The 19686-nt window shown below is 32.4% G+C and overlaps 1 protein-coding gene across 1 annotated transcript; it reads left to right on the top strand.

Moving 5' to 3' along the window:
* Positions 1–7886: 7886 nt before the first annotated feature.
* On the top strand, positions 7887–18510 carry LOC139484181 (uncharacterized). The gene is made up of 3 exons (XM_071267913.1): positions 7887–8400; positions 14790–16471; positions 18412–18510. The coding sequence occupies exons 1-3, from the start codon at positions 7887–7889 to the stop codon at positions 18508–18510; spliced, it is 2295 nt and encodes a 764-aa protein (XP_071124014.1).
* Positions 18511–19686: the final 1176 nt, after the last annotated feature.

The raw sequence follows: 19686 nt of genomic DNA, 5'->3' as shown, positions 1-19686 counted from the left end.
ACTATAACAAACAATCACCAAATTATATCTATATCTTCAGACATCAGACATAAGATATCCCGAACCATTAACGTCATCTCATCTTTTACAAGGAATTATTATTTCGACGACCGAGATGCACAACGACAAACACAATGCGAATATTCAACAACATGATACGATCATAACAAACACACTATTTGAGAGAAAAAGGACTTTTATTAGACCATTTCGCAAAACGTTGGTCCAACTAATATCTAACTAAATTACATGAGTATCATAGAGCCTCCGGAAAACATAATGGACCAGTTAACATCGGTGATGTAGTTCAATAAGGAAGTGAATCATCACGAGTTTTTTAAAGATTAGGAACAATATAAGACGTCATCAAAGGAGGAGATGGACTAATTCGAGCAGCAAAAGTACGGACTTCGAAAGGACTAGTTACCACACCACTAATTGTGAAGTTATATCCATTAGAACTGTAGTAACTGTTAAAGAAATATTGTGGAGTGCAATTAACGTAAAGTTTTAAAAAATACTATAAATGTGATCAATAAAAGAAGACAGTTTTGTTAAATAAACTGAATGTGACTTTATTCCTTTGCACTACTGTTTAGGCTTTGCAATAAGAGTTGACTGAAATCAGTTTTTTAAACACATATGTCATTGTATAACTGTACAGCAAATGACCTAATGACATACATCTCCTGAAACTGTTATTGATTTGTGTACTTAGTAGTTCACACCAGTATTGAAATTTGTTTCAGTAAACTGTTTAGTTTTCATTACGAAACTAGATATACCAATATTTGTATTACGATTTAAATTGTATATCCTGAATCTAAAAACTGACACTTACTATAAAAAGCTTTTCCTACGCGACAGCATCGATGGCATCAATGTAGTTTTATTGCATATAATGTTGAATCAGCATCCAACATTAGTTGATGTAAAACGTATTAGGGTCTTTACCATTCATTTTTATTTAGTGTCATCTTATCATTGATTTTTTACCAGATGCATTTCGTTTCTGGTGATTTTTTGGTTGAGAGTAAATTCCTTTATTTGATTTTGTTTTAAAAAAAACCGTTATCTTTATGAAAGCATGCTGTCTTTTTATTGTTATACATATTTGATTTTGACACGGTAACAAGAAACAAATTCAAGTATATACATTGTATTACATGTATGTCGATGGTATGACTTAAGATTTTTTATTAATAAATACTGTATAATTGTATTTAATATGCAATTGTTTATAAGTGTTTTATAGATTATTACAAATTCAGATAACAAAAAAAAGTAAGTTATTCTACCGTTTGAATAAAATGGAATAGGAACAGTAAGATTAATATATATTGGTAGGTTATGTTAATTTCCTGCAATCTTTAAATAATAACAAAAGTAAATATGATTTGAATCCGCGTTGTGAAGGTAAATAATTCACAGTAGACGATCAAAATGACAGGTAAATTGAAATCTGTATTTTATAATACACACCTTCGAGATTGCATTATCCTTTTGAATATATTTCATACAATTAAAGTTTAAAACCTTTTAGATTTTTAAGTTTCTCACGTTTCTACGCAGGTACAATCCCAGGCATTCACATATTAGCATTTGAGCGTTCCTGGTGAAAGTACATTTAGACTTTTTAATCTGAATGTGGGTAAATTGTTTTAATTCACTGCTGTAATAGTTTTGAACAAATATATTGGCAGACTTGTTGTTCGTGTCATTCTTTTTAAAGAACAGGGTATTGAATTGAATCATTATTTTCCCTTAAGATCGAAATCATGTTCTCTGTAAATGTTTTGTGATAGGGTGAAAAGCTATAAGTTTCAGTTGATATATATAATGTCTTATAAATATGTTCAAACTATAAAATGATTGCTTAATATGCTGATGTGATATCACACATCAATGGATAGGCTCTGGAAATACACAATGATGCATTAATAATATTCCAAATCTCCTTTGTTGTTACCTTTCATCATCTAATTTAACAGTTATGATAATAAAAAAGGAGAAACATTGCAACACGTATAACAGATTAAGCAGTATTCACGCGTTACAAAAACATCATTCAAAACAAAAGCTTAACTGCCATCAATCTAAATACGCCCTAACTATTCACACGTTTTACAATTATTCCAACAGTGCATACATCAATATCCCTAAATATTCCTATGGTATAACCAGAAACGAAAAAAAGTGTCAACATTATCTTCTAATAAGACTAGTTGGCTTTAAATGGACAGGATCAATTTTGTATTGTTATGGCACTCATGATGAAAAAAAACCACCGTACGTTCTGTAACATGAATAAAGGCAACTGTATTATACCGCTGTTCAAAAGTCATAAATCGACTGAAAACAAATCTGGGTTAAAAACCATCCAAGTTACAAGTTATAAAAAAGTATAGCTACTGTTAATACTGTGCTATTCCTTCTATAGCGGTACGGTCTTCAACACGGAGTCTTAGCTCACACCGAACAGCAAGCTATAAAGAGCCCTATAATTACTAGTTTTAAACCATCCAAACAGGGAAACCAACGATCCAATCTATATACAAATCGAGAAACGTAGTTTATCTGTTCGAGAAAAGAACAAAAGGTCCAGTAGCATTCAAAGGTTTCTTGAAACTTAATTCAAATAGCTGTATAAATTCTAACAAACCGTTTATATTTTCATTATTATTAATTGATTTTCTTTGATCAAATGTATGTCTCTGAACATCATTCAAACAGAAGATTGTGTATGTATGATTTTATTCATATGAACTTCCTTTCAGATAAGAACATAATATCAAACATGAATCATGTATGGATATATAACACTGTATACACGAATCATCCATTTTCAGATATGTAAAATAAGGTTAGATAGCTGATATACGACAAAAGAATGACAACATTTCAATGCATAAGAAATATTTTGTCTATGTCATCGTCCTATTTGTTACCAATAAATAAAATGCTTGAAATCGAGGTGAGGAAACAAAATAACACCTGAGGAAATGTTTTGAAAATGTTTCCTGTATTTATCATTTTACAAATGAAATTATCAAAAAATCTATCTCGGTAATACACGATGCGGTTTTTAATTGCACTTCCGTGTTTGAATTACATCGATGCATACATTCTCTAGTCCGTATGAAATAAGTAGTATTTATACATCAAATATTTGGGACTGGGTTTTTCCCGGTTCATACACTACAATTGCAAAACGTTCAACATCACACAAAAATAATGTTTTATAACTTATAATATAAAAATAAGGAGATGTGGTATAATTGTCAATGAGACAACTATGCACCAACTATCAAATTAAGTGAATGCTATCAATTATAGATAACCATACTTCCGTCAACAATTAGGGAAAAAACAATACTGTATAATTGGCTATAAAAGGCCCAGACATTAAAATATGAAACTATTCCGTTGAGAAAACTAAACAATTCGCGCAAAACAAATATGACCGACGACAACTACTAAACAACAGGCTCCTGACTTGGAACAAACACATAAAGAATATGGTGATGCTTGTGAGTGCGAATCTTTCCCCCTAATCTGATAAATTGTATTAAGTAGCGTATTAATTTAAGATGACACTGGTCCATCAACTCCAAAATGAACAATACTAATAGGGGGTGTTTGTCTACACTGATTGATTTTCATGATGGTCTTTCATGTCGGTAAAAAGAATTCGATACCAATCATTGAATCATGTACATAGGTTATATTTTTTTCATCTTGTATTACTCATATTTAGAGTAAAATAATTTATATGTTAGAGAAATTATTATGTTCATTGATAAAACGTGTTACCACAATTATAATATACATTTGTGTACGTGTTATTTTAACTATTTTACCTATAATGTCTGTTTTGTTCACGCATCATTGTAAATATAATGGAACGTGATGCGACTGTCATACAAGTGAGAGGTTAAGCGCTATAAAACTAGTTTCAATCCGTCATTTTCTACATTTGAAAATGCCTGTGCAAAGTCAGGAATATGACAATTGTTGTCCATTCGTTTGATGTATTTTATCATTTGATTTTGCCATTTGATTAGGGATTTACCGCTTTGAATTTTCCTCGGAGTTCAGTATTTTTGTGATTTTACTTTTATCTTACCTCTTTTTATGGATAATGACAAGAAACAAAAATCGACGAAAAGAAAGAACGAAATGCAAACCCCACCATAACATAAGTGATCCCTGGTGCTCTGGAAAGCTAAATAAATCCTATATTTACTCCATGAATACCCAAATATTAACACAAATGTGTTAACATTTCATAAAAAAGCTTTTCCGGCAATCCAAACAAACATCCTCACATGTCCAAGGCGGAAGGTATAACTGATAAGTCGAAGACATCCTGACGATGACAAAGAAAAGTGAAAAACAGCAAAGAGACAAATTAGTCGTATAACATGACATTAATGAAAAGAATAGGCAACGTGATCCCACTTTAACTGGGATGATCTTCAGGTGAAGATAACAAGTTTTTGTTTACCCTCTGAAAACTACTCTCGATATTAAAATGTACGTATTGATAAATATATGGAACTTTAATATGTCATAACTATTCTGTTAAAAAAAGGATTTGCGTGACGAAACGTTATTGCTCATCAAATAAATTATGTTGTTATGAATGGTTTAACGCCATCACGTGGTGACCCCCTATGGATACATATCGATTTAGTAGATTTCATGAGGTTTATGACGTCACGTTCACTTTAAACGGTGATGATATGGATTGTTTTAATAAAAAAAAATGTATTTCGTTGCTTATTCTTTATTCATTACTTAGCAGGGAAAATTCCATGTGCTATAAATTCGTTATACGGTTTCCTACTGACCCCCTACAGATCCATCGAGGGTTAGTAAAGAATTTAAGAGATGCGGCATTCGGTCTCACCCCATAATGAATTTACAAACCCTCAATAAAGCAGTACGGGGTAGTAGTAAACCATATAACTTGCAATATACTGCACACACATTAAGAACATGGTACCAACACGAAACCAAATAAATATTAGTATAAGTACGTTCAAACTGCTTTAACATGTTCACTTCATATGATACATGAACTGACTCATGCTGAAACATAATTTTAAAAAGCCATTAGATTACATGTTGTATTTAAAAGCGTTGTTGATATATTCTATTTTAGTTCACCATTGCATTAGGTACTATTATGACCACACGCCAATTTCTGAACACATATCAACATAAAATAAATTTATCATATTGTCTCCATCGTTTCACTCATCTGGAAATATTACGTAGATTACGTAGAAAAAAACAAACACAGTATAGGGTTGTGCGTTCGCTACAAGATCGCCTGTAATTATTGCATCTGTAACATAAATATATACACTCATCCATACATAAATGCATCAAATTTCAAAATACACAATTAGATACGAATCGAGAAAGTTACATGTAAGATGGTTATGTGGGATGTAGGGTGGGGAAAAGTATACCATACTAACTTTGACCTTAATGATCTTCTACCTTCTTGAGTATGAATAACGAATTAGGTTAAAATAAGATATCATGTGTTATTTGTACAGAAGGAAGAATATCCTAGTTAACGGAAATGAATGTTAATTGGTCGAAATAATTAAAAATGTCAAACTTGCAGAGAATGAAATAATGTATTGAATGTTGTCAAAAGTGGATTATCTGGACTTAGAAAGGTCGTTGATCATAGTAAGGCACCATAAAATGTAGAAAACCCGTTTATCTATCAGTGTATACAGGTAAGGATGTCTGACAAGTACAAAGCAAGCGAAAATTAGCACAACCAAATTGTCCGCGATCTCCTGTTTTGAATGGGCACTTCTTTCTGTCTCTATATTGCACTTTTTTTTTAGAAAATAGCAAATTCAATATAAAGCAAATGTAAATAAGTAAATATATGCATTATAGAGACAATGAATTCGGTCTAACATCGTCCGTGCAGAAAGAAATTCAATGGGTATTTCCCTATATCATTTAAATATCGAAAGACCGTTATGTAAAACATAGGCTCGTAAAGAAATGTAATCATATTGGTGTTTCATTCGCTATCATGATTAAGAATAAGGATGGGAGTAAAGGGAATAATTCGAGAAAAAACCTATGCAACTGGGTTTTAAATCAACTAAACCCATATAAAATCTACTACAAGAAAACGAGGAAAAGATTTGATAAAAAAAATCATGATCAAGTTAATATTATTCAGCCCGTGAAAACGTGTGTCCTTTTACGTTTCTTTTGAAGGATCCATTTACGTATTGAACTATCAAAGACGTACTATATAAAAAAAGTTTTGAACTGTTATATAAAGAAAATGATTGTGCGTTTCTTGTCAAGCTCTATGCTCACGTGATCATATTCGACAGAAACACAAATACTTGATGAGAAGAGGATATGCTTGGCAACTCGAGGTAATCTTTGAAATTCGAAACTATTCTAAAGCAAATCACGGTTTCTATTATCTCCAGCGGAATCTCATTGAAACGACATGCCGGGTAAGTGCATATAGCTGGCCTTTTCTAATTATGACTTAATGTGTTCTCGTACAATTTATGATATAACTGACAATGTATTCTTCCCAGATAATACGAATAAAGGAAATAAAATAATGTTATGATAGGTAGTAATATCTCACTTAATCCTGCAATTTTATTGGTTTCCTTAACATTTCATATAAGCTCTTAGTCTCTGTGAAGAGAAACAAAGATACAAATTGTAATAAGGGTTGAAATCGAGACACTCCATTATACTTAAATTGTTAATCGGGCTTCACAAAGGATATGAGCTCATAAATATTGTCAGTTTCACTACATTCCTACATATTTGTTCATTTTTATAAGTCGTAATGTCTAAACCATAAAACGATGTATAGTCAGCAAAAAGTCTTATTTTGCATAGCACATCACATATAAGGAATACATATTAGGAATAAAGCAAGGGCTTACATTTTGCCTTGGAGACGCTGTAAAATTATGAATATCACATGTTTCTCCTGTTACGACAACTTTGTGTTTTCTCTCGGATAAATAACTATTCAAACATCCCAGGAGGTGCAAACACATTTTTTTATTTCCGTCCTCATTTGGTCAATTTCTAGTGGAAAGGAAAACAAAATACAGCTATAAATGGTACCAAAAACAGCAAAGAGAGAAACTGGGACCCATTACCATATGGTGAGCACGCAACACACTATATCTAAACTGATAACAAAATAAAAATTCCTCCAATTATATATTCATGTTAATATAATAGTATAGGATGTTTTATGTACAGCACACATGTAACAATGAATATGTCATTTTATATAATTCATTCGTCCGTAGAGCTTTACTCGACTAACCTTCAACGGGAAAGCTCCAAGCTAAAATATGAATGACAAGATTGCATAAATTAAACACAAATTCGAAATTTTAACTTGACTTAAATCTCGGAATACGAAATTAGACTCGAAGCGTCAAATTATATAAATTGATTTACTGGTCAGTCATCTGCTTTGAAATATTTTAGCAAATCAAAATATGTAGTTAAACATATTTTGTTTTACTAATATATGTGAAAAAACAAATGACTAGAGTCAAGTTTTATTTCGATTTTTCTTTACGTGCATCTATATATCAAACCAAAACGCTACATTAAGTTTTAATTCCAACGTAAATTCAATATAATGTCAACTCAATTTTGAACAACTTCGGAGTTTTTTAAATCTTCATTTGCATTGATTTGTGTTGTACTGACACATTGTCATAATCCTTTTCTTATTAGTAACCTAACGTTTTTTAGAGACAGTCACACGAAACATTTTGATGGGTCTTTACAGATATATGTGTCAGGAAATTTATTGGAACTTAGAATCAGTTAAAACAATTGAAATGATGAACAATATAAGAGACAATTTAACCAGCAGCAATAATTCAATAACAATTACAAGTGGAAGTCTTGGAGAAGGACTTGAAATGCTAGGGAGTGATTTAGATCAAATGAGTGTTAACACATATATTGAGGCCTCTGAAGATACAAACATCAATTTCAATGTTGATACAACATATTTTACAACGGTATCAGAAGATACATCTCCAAGTTTCACTAAGTTACGTCTCTTACACAGTAATGGTCAAAGTAGATATGAAGAATGTGAACAGATTGGACATGATTATTACCTTTTGAACGCGTCAATTAAACAAGTACATTTCAACGACATTTTCTCCAATGTTCATGGTCCTTGTGTATCAGACAAACATGGGTTGTTTGACTTTGCAGTATGTTTTCGTAGTAAATCATGGATTACACCAGCAAACCAATGGATAACACGATCAAATAATGGCTGGCCAGATTACGATGTGAAACAGTATACTGTTAAACACGGCCCACGTTTTGTTCCAATAGGTATGAAAGGATCTAAAAATGAAGAATTAGAATGGCGAATGTCGTTTTCCGTTGAAGAAAAGCTTTTAATTTACACATTTACGCATACTCAACTTCTATGTTATGCTCTAATGAAAATTATTCTAAAGGACGTAATAAATATTGACGCTCATTGTATAGAACTGTTCGTATTACATATAAACCGTAATATTTTGGGTATTTGAAGAATCATCTACCTCAATATGGAAACCTGAAAACTTGATATCGTGTTTCATGAGATGTTTTAGAAGGCTTTTATATTTTGTTGAATACTCAGTGTGTCCACATTGTTTTATTCCAGAGAATAATTTATTTGAAAATAAGATACAGGGACAAGCACGTGACATAATTTTAAATAAGTTGTATATTCTAGACAATTATAGTTGGCATTATATATTATTTTCCAATCATATAACGAAGTTCCTTGATTTATCATATGAAATTAGAAAGAAAACAACTTTATTTCATGTTTTCGGTTTCCACAAATTAACTTCGCCTAGTATGGAAGTTGGAGCGAAGAACCTCAAAATTTGATATTGCAAATAGTCATACGCAAGGTATTGTCCGTTAAAAGTTCCAAAATCAAATACTTGTATACATATTAGTTGTCAAAACTTGGTAGTCAAGAATTATAACCATTTGGTAATATATCTGATAATAAATTATCTTATAAACATTACAGTACGAATATTAGTACTCTGTTGCTAAGTACGCGCCATGATGCGGTGTCAGGATGGCTATTTTAGCATCTTTTTTTTTATAAAACAAAAGAATACAAAAAAGCTGTTGATGTTCTCAATCACTGTTTTTTAATATGCACACCAGAAAAACTTTACAGAGGCATACATTTGTCACATTTCCATGAAGAATTATTCAATTCGCCCTTATTTAGAAAGATGGCTACTGTTCATTTGTTGAAATTTCTTTATTTAGAATTTGTGAAATTTTATTCATAAATGCTAGTACCGGATGAATTACGAGTCAAGGAGGAGGTCACTGAAGTCGTTATATGCCCATGTAGATATCCTTAGTTTTCTGTGTAACTATTATCTTCACAATACTAAACAAGATCAGGACTCTCTAAAATATCTCTTATAGGCTATAGAGAAAAACTATTAGCAAAATGTCCCACAAAATGCTATATCTAACAACCATACTTTTTCAATTAGTTTGAGACAAATTACCAGCAAGACACGCATTCATGCAATTTTAGGTTGCATTTCTGTAAATATTGACATGCAATTTCCCTTTTACGACTAAAACTGTACCAATTATACGATGAAGTTTTGAAAAAAATCTTATCCTAGAATTGAAAGTTCAATTTGTTTCAAAGGTCAAAATATAAGGCTGTGCGGCATATTTTCAACGTTTATAGGCCTTGAACTTTTCAGAGTTTGAACTAACACTAATTGTATTAACTACCCCTACCTCGAATGAAGCTTTACCACAGATTTCAATGTAAACAATGTGCACATGTTTATTTACTGGTAACATTCCCAAGTTATGTCTTTATGAGATGGAACACAGAGAGCATAACTTTGAACCAGTATGTAAACAAAATTAATTTTCTATGAATATTCTAAATCTCCCCCAAAAGAGGCGTGGTTTGAGAAACAGCTGTATTTACAGAATCTAAGGTGCCAACTCATTTGATCAAGGTTGACCTTAGATGAGTTTGGTGTTCTTTTGTCGATTACTGTTGTCATATATCTCTTCTTTACATTTCAACGCATTTGCACATCTCTATGTTACGTGAAGTCCATTAATCGTTCTTGTTGAGGTGTTCGGAAAACCGCTTTAAACGAACGAACAATATAAAGTCTTTTTTTTATTTATATATGTTTAATTGTCTATTGATATCGTAAGAAGTTATGAGACATCAAGGTTCCGTCATGTATGTCTAATTTGACTTATGTCTATGATGAGTTTCTCTTTAATCAAACATCTAGGCATATAATTCTTCAAGTATCTCTTTTATCAATTCAATATAAAAAAGAAGATGTGGTATGATTTCCAATGAGACAACTATCCACAAAAGACCAAAATGACACAGACATTAACAACTATAGGTCACCGTACGGCCTTCAACAATAAGCACAGCCCATACCGCATAGTCAGCTATAATAGGCCCCGATAAGACAATGTAAAACAATTCAAACGAGAAACCTAACGGCCTTATTCATGTAAAACAATGAACAAAAAACAAATATGTAACACATAAACAAACGACAACCACTGAATAACAGGCTCCTGACTTGGGACAGGCACATACATAAATAATGTGGCGGGGTTGCAAACATGTATTACACACATAATTTGTTCACAATTGCTCGAATGTCAAAATAAAGTAATGCTTTAAAGTATCGATGATCATAATAGAGTTTTTGTATGCCTGTATGTCTTTGAAGCGATATAGTTATACCATTAACCTGTGACATAGTTCATTATCTCCTAGGAAATAATAAATATAATAACAATTCCTCTCAGGGTCTCCAAGGGTTTCTTTGTTTTTTGGATTCGAAAAAGCATGGAAATACATGCACAAATTAAAGTCAACCGACAAAAAAAGTCGTGTACAAATACAAATTAAACATTAAAAAAACCTACTAAGTGTATCGTATCGAAGAAATATGTTTTATGTCACCATTTAAATGCTGTCAATGTTGTTCAATAACATAGGTCTGTTGTAGAATTGAGCTTATTTTGGAATCGGAACTACAACTTAGTCCACAATATGTTGAAGTGGCGGTTGTCTAGCATATATCAATCGTAAAAACCACACTCGATATCTAAACACAAAATGAAGACAAATCGTGTACTATTGCAAACAAAAAAGAAGAATGAAAAACATACACGCACAAAAATACAAATCCAAACAAACCCCGCTGCATTTGTTTGCACCTGTCCTAAGTCAGGAACCTAATGTTCAATGGTTGTCGTTTGTTTATGTGGTTCATAAGTGTTTCTCGTTTCTCGTCTTTTATAGAGATTAGGCCGTTGGTTTTCCTGTTTGAATGGTTTTACACTACTCATTTTGGGGCCCTTTATAGCTTGCTGTTCGGTGTGAGCCAAGGCTCCGTGTTGAAGACCGTACTTTGACCTATAATGGTTTACTTTTACATATTGTGACTTGGATGGAGAGTTGTCTCATTGGCACTCATACCACATCTTCTTATATCTATCTAAAGACAAAAACACCAAAAATAACATCAAGAGTTTGCACTTTACATTACAGGAATTCAATCAAATAATTTTAGATAAAACAATTAGTAGTGACATGCATAACCTATCAATATGGTTCAAGGGAAAGAATGGAAGTATGAACAAAATTGAGAAAATATTAAGCTCTGAAATCATGATTGAAAATTATATGTTATTGACGGAAATTCAGATTTTAGCCACCAAAGACATTTTATATCTTGATCGGACATAACATACATGCATACAATGCATTGTAATGATCGAGAGATATACAAATTAGGAGATGTGGTATGGTTGCCAATCAGACAAACCTCCACAAGAGACCAAATGACATAGAAATTAACAACTTTAGGTCATCGTACGACCTGCATCAATTAGCAAAATCCATACCACATAGTCAGCTCATAAAATCAAATTGAATTACCTCCCGTCTACCTGAAATCATTATGTGCCATCAACCATAACAAACGCATACTGTACATTGTTTGTTCAATGTCGAACATCAAGGTGTCCTTAACATACTTAATGTGTATTTGTACCGACTGAAATACCCGTGCGATTATAAGCTCTTGAACTTATTTTAACACTTATTGTCGTTTAAAAAGGTAAATGTGTTTGTTTTATCTTTTGAAACTAATCATGTATTGAATAACATAATTTTATTATAGTTGTTTTTTCTGCTCATAGTTTTATAAATGTGTGTGTGGATTTTGCTGTTTCTTATCAACAACTCTCTCGTAAGTTTAGCTTGAACTGTTGTTTGTAAATAATAAAGTATCATACGATTAGGAACTGATTACAAAATATCTTTTAAAGAAAAAGGAAACAAGAATAAAGATATATTACTTTCGTGTAAAAAGCAATATAAATCATTTATTTAAATAGTCAATTGTTAAGATAGTAATCGATTTTAAAATTATTACAGCTCAAAAGGAAAGGTAAATTTATCGATTTAATTCAACTAAATATAGAAACGAAGGAAGACATAAGGGTCTCGTCACCAGGGTAAAAGACCAAGATGACAGGTAATACTTATTCAATAAGACGTTTATTATTTATTTTTCAATGCATTCCTTTGTTATATGTCCCACGCATGATTCCTTTTCCACAAATTTTAGATTAAATATTTTTGATAAAAAAAAAGATTGTTATATGCTGAGACTACTATAACTGTGTTATAGTAGTCTCAGTTATATGTTAAGCGTTTTCAAAAGTAAAATAGCAAAAACACCGAACTCCTTGTAGAATTCAAAACGGAAAGACCTTTATCAAATGGCTAAATTAAATGCTCAAACACATAAAACGAATGGAAAACAACTGTCACATTCCTGTCTTGGTAAAGGCATTTCCTCATGTAGAAAGTGTGGGTTAAACCTGGTTTTATAGCTAGCTAAACCTCTCAAATTAAGATAACGGTATAACTAAATAAAAAGCAAACAATCCTACCAAGTATGAGATGATTCTGTCAATTAGTTTTTTAGAAGTTTCATTCACAAGGTAACACTATTGTAAAACTCCAAAATATAGTCAAAGTATGATGACATCAGTACAAATACTTAGATCAAAATGGCGGTTTAGTATAGTCAACTACACAGGATAACAAACGATAGGATTCAGGTATTGAAAATGTGAAGTTACAAAAATATCGAACTCCGATGAAAATTCAAAATGAAAAGTCCCTTATCCAATGGCAAAATCAAAAGCTCAAACCCATTAAACGAATGGATAACAACTGTCATATTCCTGATTTGAAACATGCATTTTCTTATATAGAAATTGGTGGTTTGAATCTGGTTTTATAACTTGCTATACCTCTCACTTGTATGACAGTCACATAAACTTCCCAATGTTTGGACACAACAAAGAGACATAATAAATAAAATTGTCAAAAATAGGGGAATAGCAGTCAACATTGTGTTATAATCTTAATCACTATAAAAACAAAAACAAAACAATTAAAAAAACTTTTCTGAAGGATAGATGTGGGCATGGTCCTCACAATATTGTTATGTCTAAAAAATGTTCTAGTTGAAATTGAAAAAAATCAGGTAGAAAGATGAGTTGAGAAACAGAAAAAAATAATAATTTCAGGGTATCTCATCCCACAGCCAAGAATGAATACAGTTTTTAGGACGTTTGTATGTTACGTGTTCTTAGACATAGAGAATTGTACAACAGTATTACGTCGAGTTGAGTGTACATTATCAGAATATATAGTGCAGCTAACGAGATTATTGTCAAGCAATTTCACTCTTGCTTTGAACAATACCTTTAGGTGCAGTTTCTTAGAAGAAAAATATTCAAAATATTAGGCTTTGATGATATTGCTGCTTCCTGTTAAGTTATAAACAAATAGCACATTGAATTATTTCCATCTTTTCTTGTGAAATAATAGTATATTAAGGCATAGTAACGAAATGCTAAAGCATATAACATAAGTTCTTGACCTTTGCTGGTGTCTACTTGATTGTGTAAGTTCTCTATTATTCATACTTTAACTTGGAATTAACAGTCGATTTATCGGACTGACACCTAAATCTATATATATACCCGAATCAAAATTTCTCTTATAGGACTGGTTTAACCTTTTGCCAAAATATGACTTTGGATTCCATTTGTATTATGATGTATAAAAAAGTCCACACTTTGGTTCATAAATGCTAAGTAAGACAAATATCATCATAAGGTACTTTTTGCGACACAAAATTAACACATTTTGGAGCCACCTGTAATGTCAAAACACTATGACTTTGTTCATTTTTATCCTTTAAATTTTCAGAAAACAACCTTGGCAGCAACATACAATCAGATCTATTCTCTAATCAACAATGTTAACATACGTTTCGAAATGTTTTATAACATATACTACTAGCACACAAATTGAAATTTCCTGTAACCAGAAATATAAACATTCTATAGACACAATATTTGTGGAGATTAGGGGGTTGATGCCAAATTTAAGTTGCTAAAACTATATTAAGAAAAAATAATTGGACCAAAATGAAGTCTACACAATAAATACTACGTAATTAAGGAGTAATAACTTCATCATTTATTATGTTACCGGTATATCAGAACGTTTCTAGCTTTTCGGCTAGACAAAAGGAAAATAAACATCTAGGGGCCAATTTCAATCTTTGGAAATCAACGCTTTGATTTTTTTTTTTTAGAATCACATACACGAAATGCATCAATAGCTCTGTATCATAATATATGTCAGAATATTGTCGGAACCGAGGACCATGTAAAAGCAATCAGAATGATGAACGCTGTTAGAGACAATCTACAAAGCAACAAATATACGACAATAATCACGAGTGGAAGTTTTGGTGAGGGACTTGATATGCAAGGTAGTGATATTGATGTTGTGTTGGTTATGAACTATGCTGAGGTTTGCGAAGGCATACAAGTTTGTTTCGATGCTGATAAAATATATCTTACCACGGAAGCTGACGATACACAGCCAGGTTTCACCAAGTTACGTGTAGTTTTAGTGCATATTAATGGCCAGGTTATCTTTAAAGACCGTGATAAGATAGGAAGCGACTACTATTTCTTTAACTCTAATTCATTCAAACAAAAATATTCCGACAAACTTTTGTCGACTGTGCATGGACCATGTGTATCCGACACAAATGGAATATTTGACTTGGCATACTGTATACATAGTAAATTATGGGTAAAACAAGCAAATCAATGGAAAACACGATCAAAAAATGTGTGGCCAACATACGATGTTAAACAGGCTATTGTAAATCACGGAGTTCTCTTTGTACCGGTTGGTGTAAAAGGATCAACAGAAGAAGAATTAGAATGGCGAATATCATTTTCCGTTGGAGAAAAACTTTTAATTTATACATTTACACATACACAATTGCTATGTTATGCTCTTATGAAAATTCTTCTCAAAGATGTTATAGCTTTAGACAAAGATTGTAAAGAATTGCTTTCTTCATATGTCATGAAAACAGTTATGTTTTGGATGTCCGAAGAACTACCATCATCAATATGGAAGCCAGAAAATTTGATATCTTGTTTCATGAGATGTTTCAGAAGGCTTATCTATTATGTACAGTACTTGGTTTGTCCGCAGTATTTCATTCCTGAGAATAATTTATTTGAGAATAAGATGAAAGGCCAGGCACAAGAAATACTTTTCAAGAAGTTGAATATTCTTAAAAGTAATGGTTGGAAGTGTATCTTACTGTCAAAACAAATCTCGAATTTCAATGCATTAGCAGATATAATTAGAAAGAAACCAAGTTGTTTACAAGTCTACAGTGTTAAACAATTGTTATCTCCAGTTATGGATGCTGCAGACAGTTTACTGTCGAAACATACATTAAGTATGGAATTTGAAAAAGCCATACATTGGGTGCTGTCCACAAAGAGTTCCAAAATCAAATACCTGTACACGCACTTCATGTCAAAATATTGTCAGAGAAGTCACAAATTACTGCCATTTGATGACAAATACGGTACTAGAAATAAATCTATTTATAAACAGAGGAATTCATATATATGTACCTTGCTACTGAATACACGTTATGATGCTGTATCTGGATGGCTGCTGTTAGCTTCGCTTTTCTATAGAACAAAACAATACAATATAGCTCTTTTCATCCTCAGGTATTCGCTTTCGAAATGTACGATAGAAAAGATTTACAGAGCCATGAATTTATCTCATGTTAATTATGAAGCATTCGATGTTAATATTTTTAGAAAGATGCCAATCGTGCAGATGGAGAAATTGCTTTTGTTAAATCGTGTGAAATTTGTTGTTCACTCTAAGTTAATACCGGATGAATTACAAATAGAAGTAGACAAATTAGATTTTCCTATACCTCCAGTAGTATATGCTCATTTCCTTTCTTTTCTATGTCATTATCATCTGAACAATACAGAACATTGTCGGGATTCTTTGCAAGATTTACACTTGACCGTAAAAAAAGAATACCGTATTGTAATTGACATTCAAAAGGCTATATCTTACAATATTCTCGGAGTCGCTTTTCAATTAGTGGGAAACAATGAATCAGCGAGAAAGGCATTTATACAATCTATGTATTTGTTTAGGGGCCATGCAAACAATACTATGTTGAGTTTATATGTATTAAAGTGTCTTGAGGATTTGTCAGTTGGAATGGACCTATCAAAACTGAACCAAAGTTATTTCAGATAGATGGACACTACAATTCATCGGTAAGCGAAAGAAAGCCAGCGTCGTGAGGAAAAGAAGAACAAATAGAAAAGTCAGATAAGAACAGGAAACACTTATATATTGCCGTTCGCTATTAGGCAATACGAAAACTTTGGATTTCAGACTTCACAGTCGTATTAAGTTGGTATTGGAGTAAAAACAAGAAGTGACCGATTTTTTCATACTTTGCCAAGGTGTAGTATATGTTGTGAAATGTTCAAAAATATGATAAAATATAGGTCACCGAGCTTTTTTTTAAGCCACAGGTTGTGAAAAATATCGCATTTTGTATGGATTATACAGGGAAAATGCGTTATTAAGAAAATAGAAGGTAAACTTTGTGATAGAATTTGAAATAAAATATGAGAACATAGCTCTACTGAAATGCTTTCAGAATACCAACAGAGAAAATGGAGTCTCAGTACGTTTTTTACCTTTCTATAGCATGATATAATACCAATTCCTGTAGTTTCTTTTATGATTCACAATTTCTGAGTAACCTCCCCCTTAACATGCTTGATACGCAAATTAAAATAAAGTCTCATTTTTATGCCCCACCTACGATAGTAGAGGGGCATTATGTTTTCTGGTCTGTGCGTCCGTTCGTCTGTTCGTTCGTCCGTCCGTTTGTCCCGCTTCAGGTTAAAGTTTTTGGTCAAAGTAGTTTTTGATGAAGTTGAAGTCCAATCGACTTCAAACGTAGTATACATATTCCCTATGATATGATCTTTTTAATTTTAATGCCAAATTAGAGGGTTTACCCAAATTTCACGGTCCACTGAACATAGAAAATGATAGTGCGAGTAGGGAATTCGTGTACTGGGGACACATTCTTGTTATATTCTACCTTAATAAAAATTTAAGTAATTCTAAGATTTAATCACGTACTTTTAAATTTTAATTCTTATCTGTAGACGGCGTTCCTATTAAGATGGCAGAAGACTATTATACTATCTTTATCTACATGTACTGGTTTTTAGATAAAGTATGATTTAGTAAACATTTCATTTAGGAAAATATTGGTAACTTATATTTGATATTGTTTTAGTGTACCTTTACCATTGGCATCAATAAACGATATCATTTTAGGAGACATCAGTACAAGACTTAGACAGCTAATGATAAAAAACAAAAGTTGACCGGCTTTTTCATGTTTTGTCAAGACGATTTCGTTGAGAAATACTAACCTGAAGTTTAATATCGCGTTTAACGATTGGTGTCAAAGACTGATTTTAGATGAATACATTCCATTTGTATGTTTATATTACTTTTCTGATGCTTGTAGTTTAAAGGTTTGGGTGGCTTGCTTGCTTTGTTTGTATAAATGTTTGCTCAAGCATTGTAATGCTGATTGACATCTGCAATCAATAGATAGGCAGGCCTTCAGTTTTTATAAATTATACTTAATTATTAAATAATATGATTAAAACAGCCCTAATACTACCAAAACGGCATGTGTCATACTAGAGACGTCGTCCTGGTCCTATAAATCATGTGATCTTTATTGCTTTCCGGCCCGGTCCGATATTTTCAATCCGGACTGGCAACGAATCTTGAATTACATGTAAACATATAGTGTGCATGTCATTCAGGATTCATTGCCAGTCCGTATTGGAAATAGTGTTCCTATATTCACATCATTGCCAGTCCGTAATGGAAATACTGGCCCTATATTCACATTTGATGTATGAAATACAGCATTCAGAACAAGTCTGTATTGAAAAAGTTGGTTTATTTAATAAAAGTGTTATGAATTGGCTGTTTCCGTATTGGCACTGGTATAGATTCTCGGTCAGCTGTATTGGCCCTCGACCCTATATACGGGTCTCGAGGCCAATACAGCAAACCTTGAATCTATACAAGTTCCAATAAAGAACACTATAATGTTTTTGGATGTAAGTATAAAGCAGAGTATAATAAAATAGAGAATAGTAATTGGGAATGTGTCAAATATATATCAAAGGTACCAGGATTATAATTTGAACGCCAGACGCGCGTTTCGCCTACATAAGACTCATCAGTGACGCTCATATTAAAATAGTTATAAAGCCAAACAAGAACAAAGTTGAAGATTATTGAGGATTCGAAATTCCAAAAAGAGACAACAACCCAACCAAAGACTAAAACACAACCGAAGGCCACCAATGGGTCTTCAACACAGCGAGAACATCCCGCACCCGGAGGCTGACATCAGTCGGCCCCGAAACAAAAATATATACTTGTTCAGTAAAAATGGACGTCATACTTTACTCCTAAACATATATATAAAACGAAATTAAAACAAAAAACACACTCAAGATTAACAAAGGCCATATGCTCCTGACTTGAGACAGGCGTAAAATTGCGGCTAGGTTAATCATGTTAGTGAGATCACAACCGCCCCCTTTTACCTCTAGACAATATTATTAAAATGAAGCCCCGCCTATCTATTGATTGAAGATATCAATCTTAATTGCAATGCTTGAGCAAACATTTACAAAAACAAAACAATCAAGCCACCCAAACATTTATACAAACATAGCAAGCAAACAATTCAGCCAAACCTTAAAACTACATGCACTCGTACAATAGCAGAAAAAAGGCTAATTTGTATGTGCATTTCTGTTATATCTTATTCAGGAAATGACGAGATTCAGTATATTTGCCTATGAAAAAAATATGGCACCAACAAACAAAAAAGTATAACTTGCTGTTCGGTGTGAGCCAAGGCTCCGTGTTGAAGACCGTACTATGACCTGTAATTATTTACTTTTATAAATTGTGACTTGGATAGGGAGTTTTCTCATTTGTACTCATACCACATCTTTTTAACTCCAATTACATATCACTGTACAGCCTTCGGAAATGAGTCGAACACAAAGAGATTG

Source organism: Mytilus edulis, chromosome 8 (genome assembly GCF_963676685.1).
Source record: "Mytilus edulis chromosome 8, xbMytEdul2.2, whole genome shotgun sequence".
NCBI lineage: Eukaryota > Metazoa > Mollusca > Bivalvia > Mytilida > Mytilidae > Mytilus > Mytilus edulis.
This window is presented reverse-complemented; position numbering and strand designations above follow the sequence as displayed.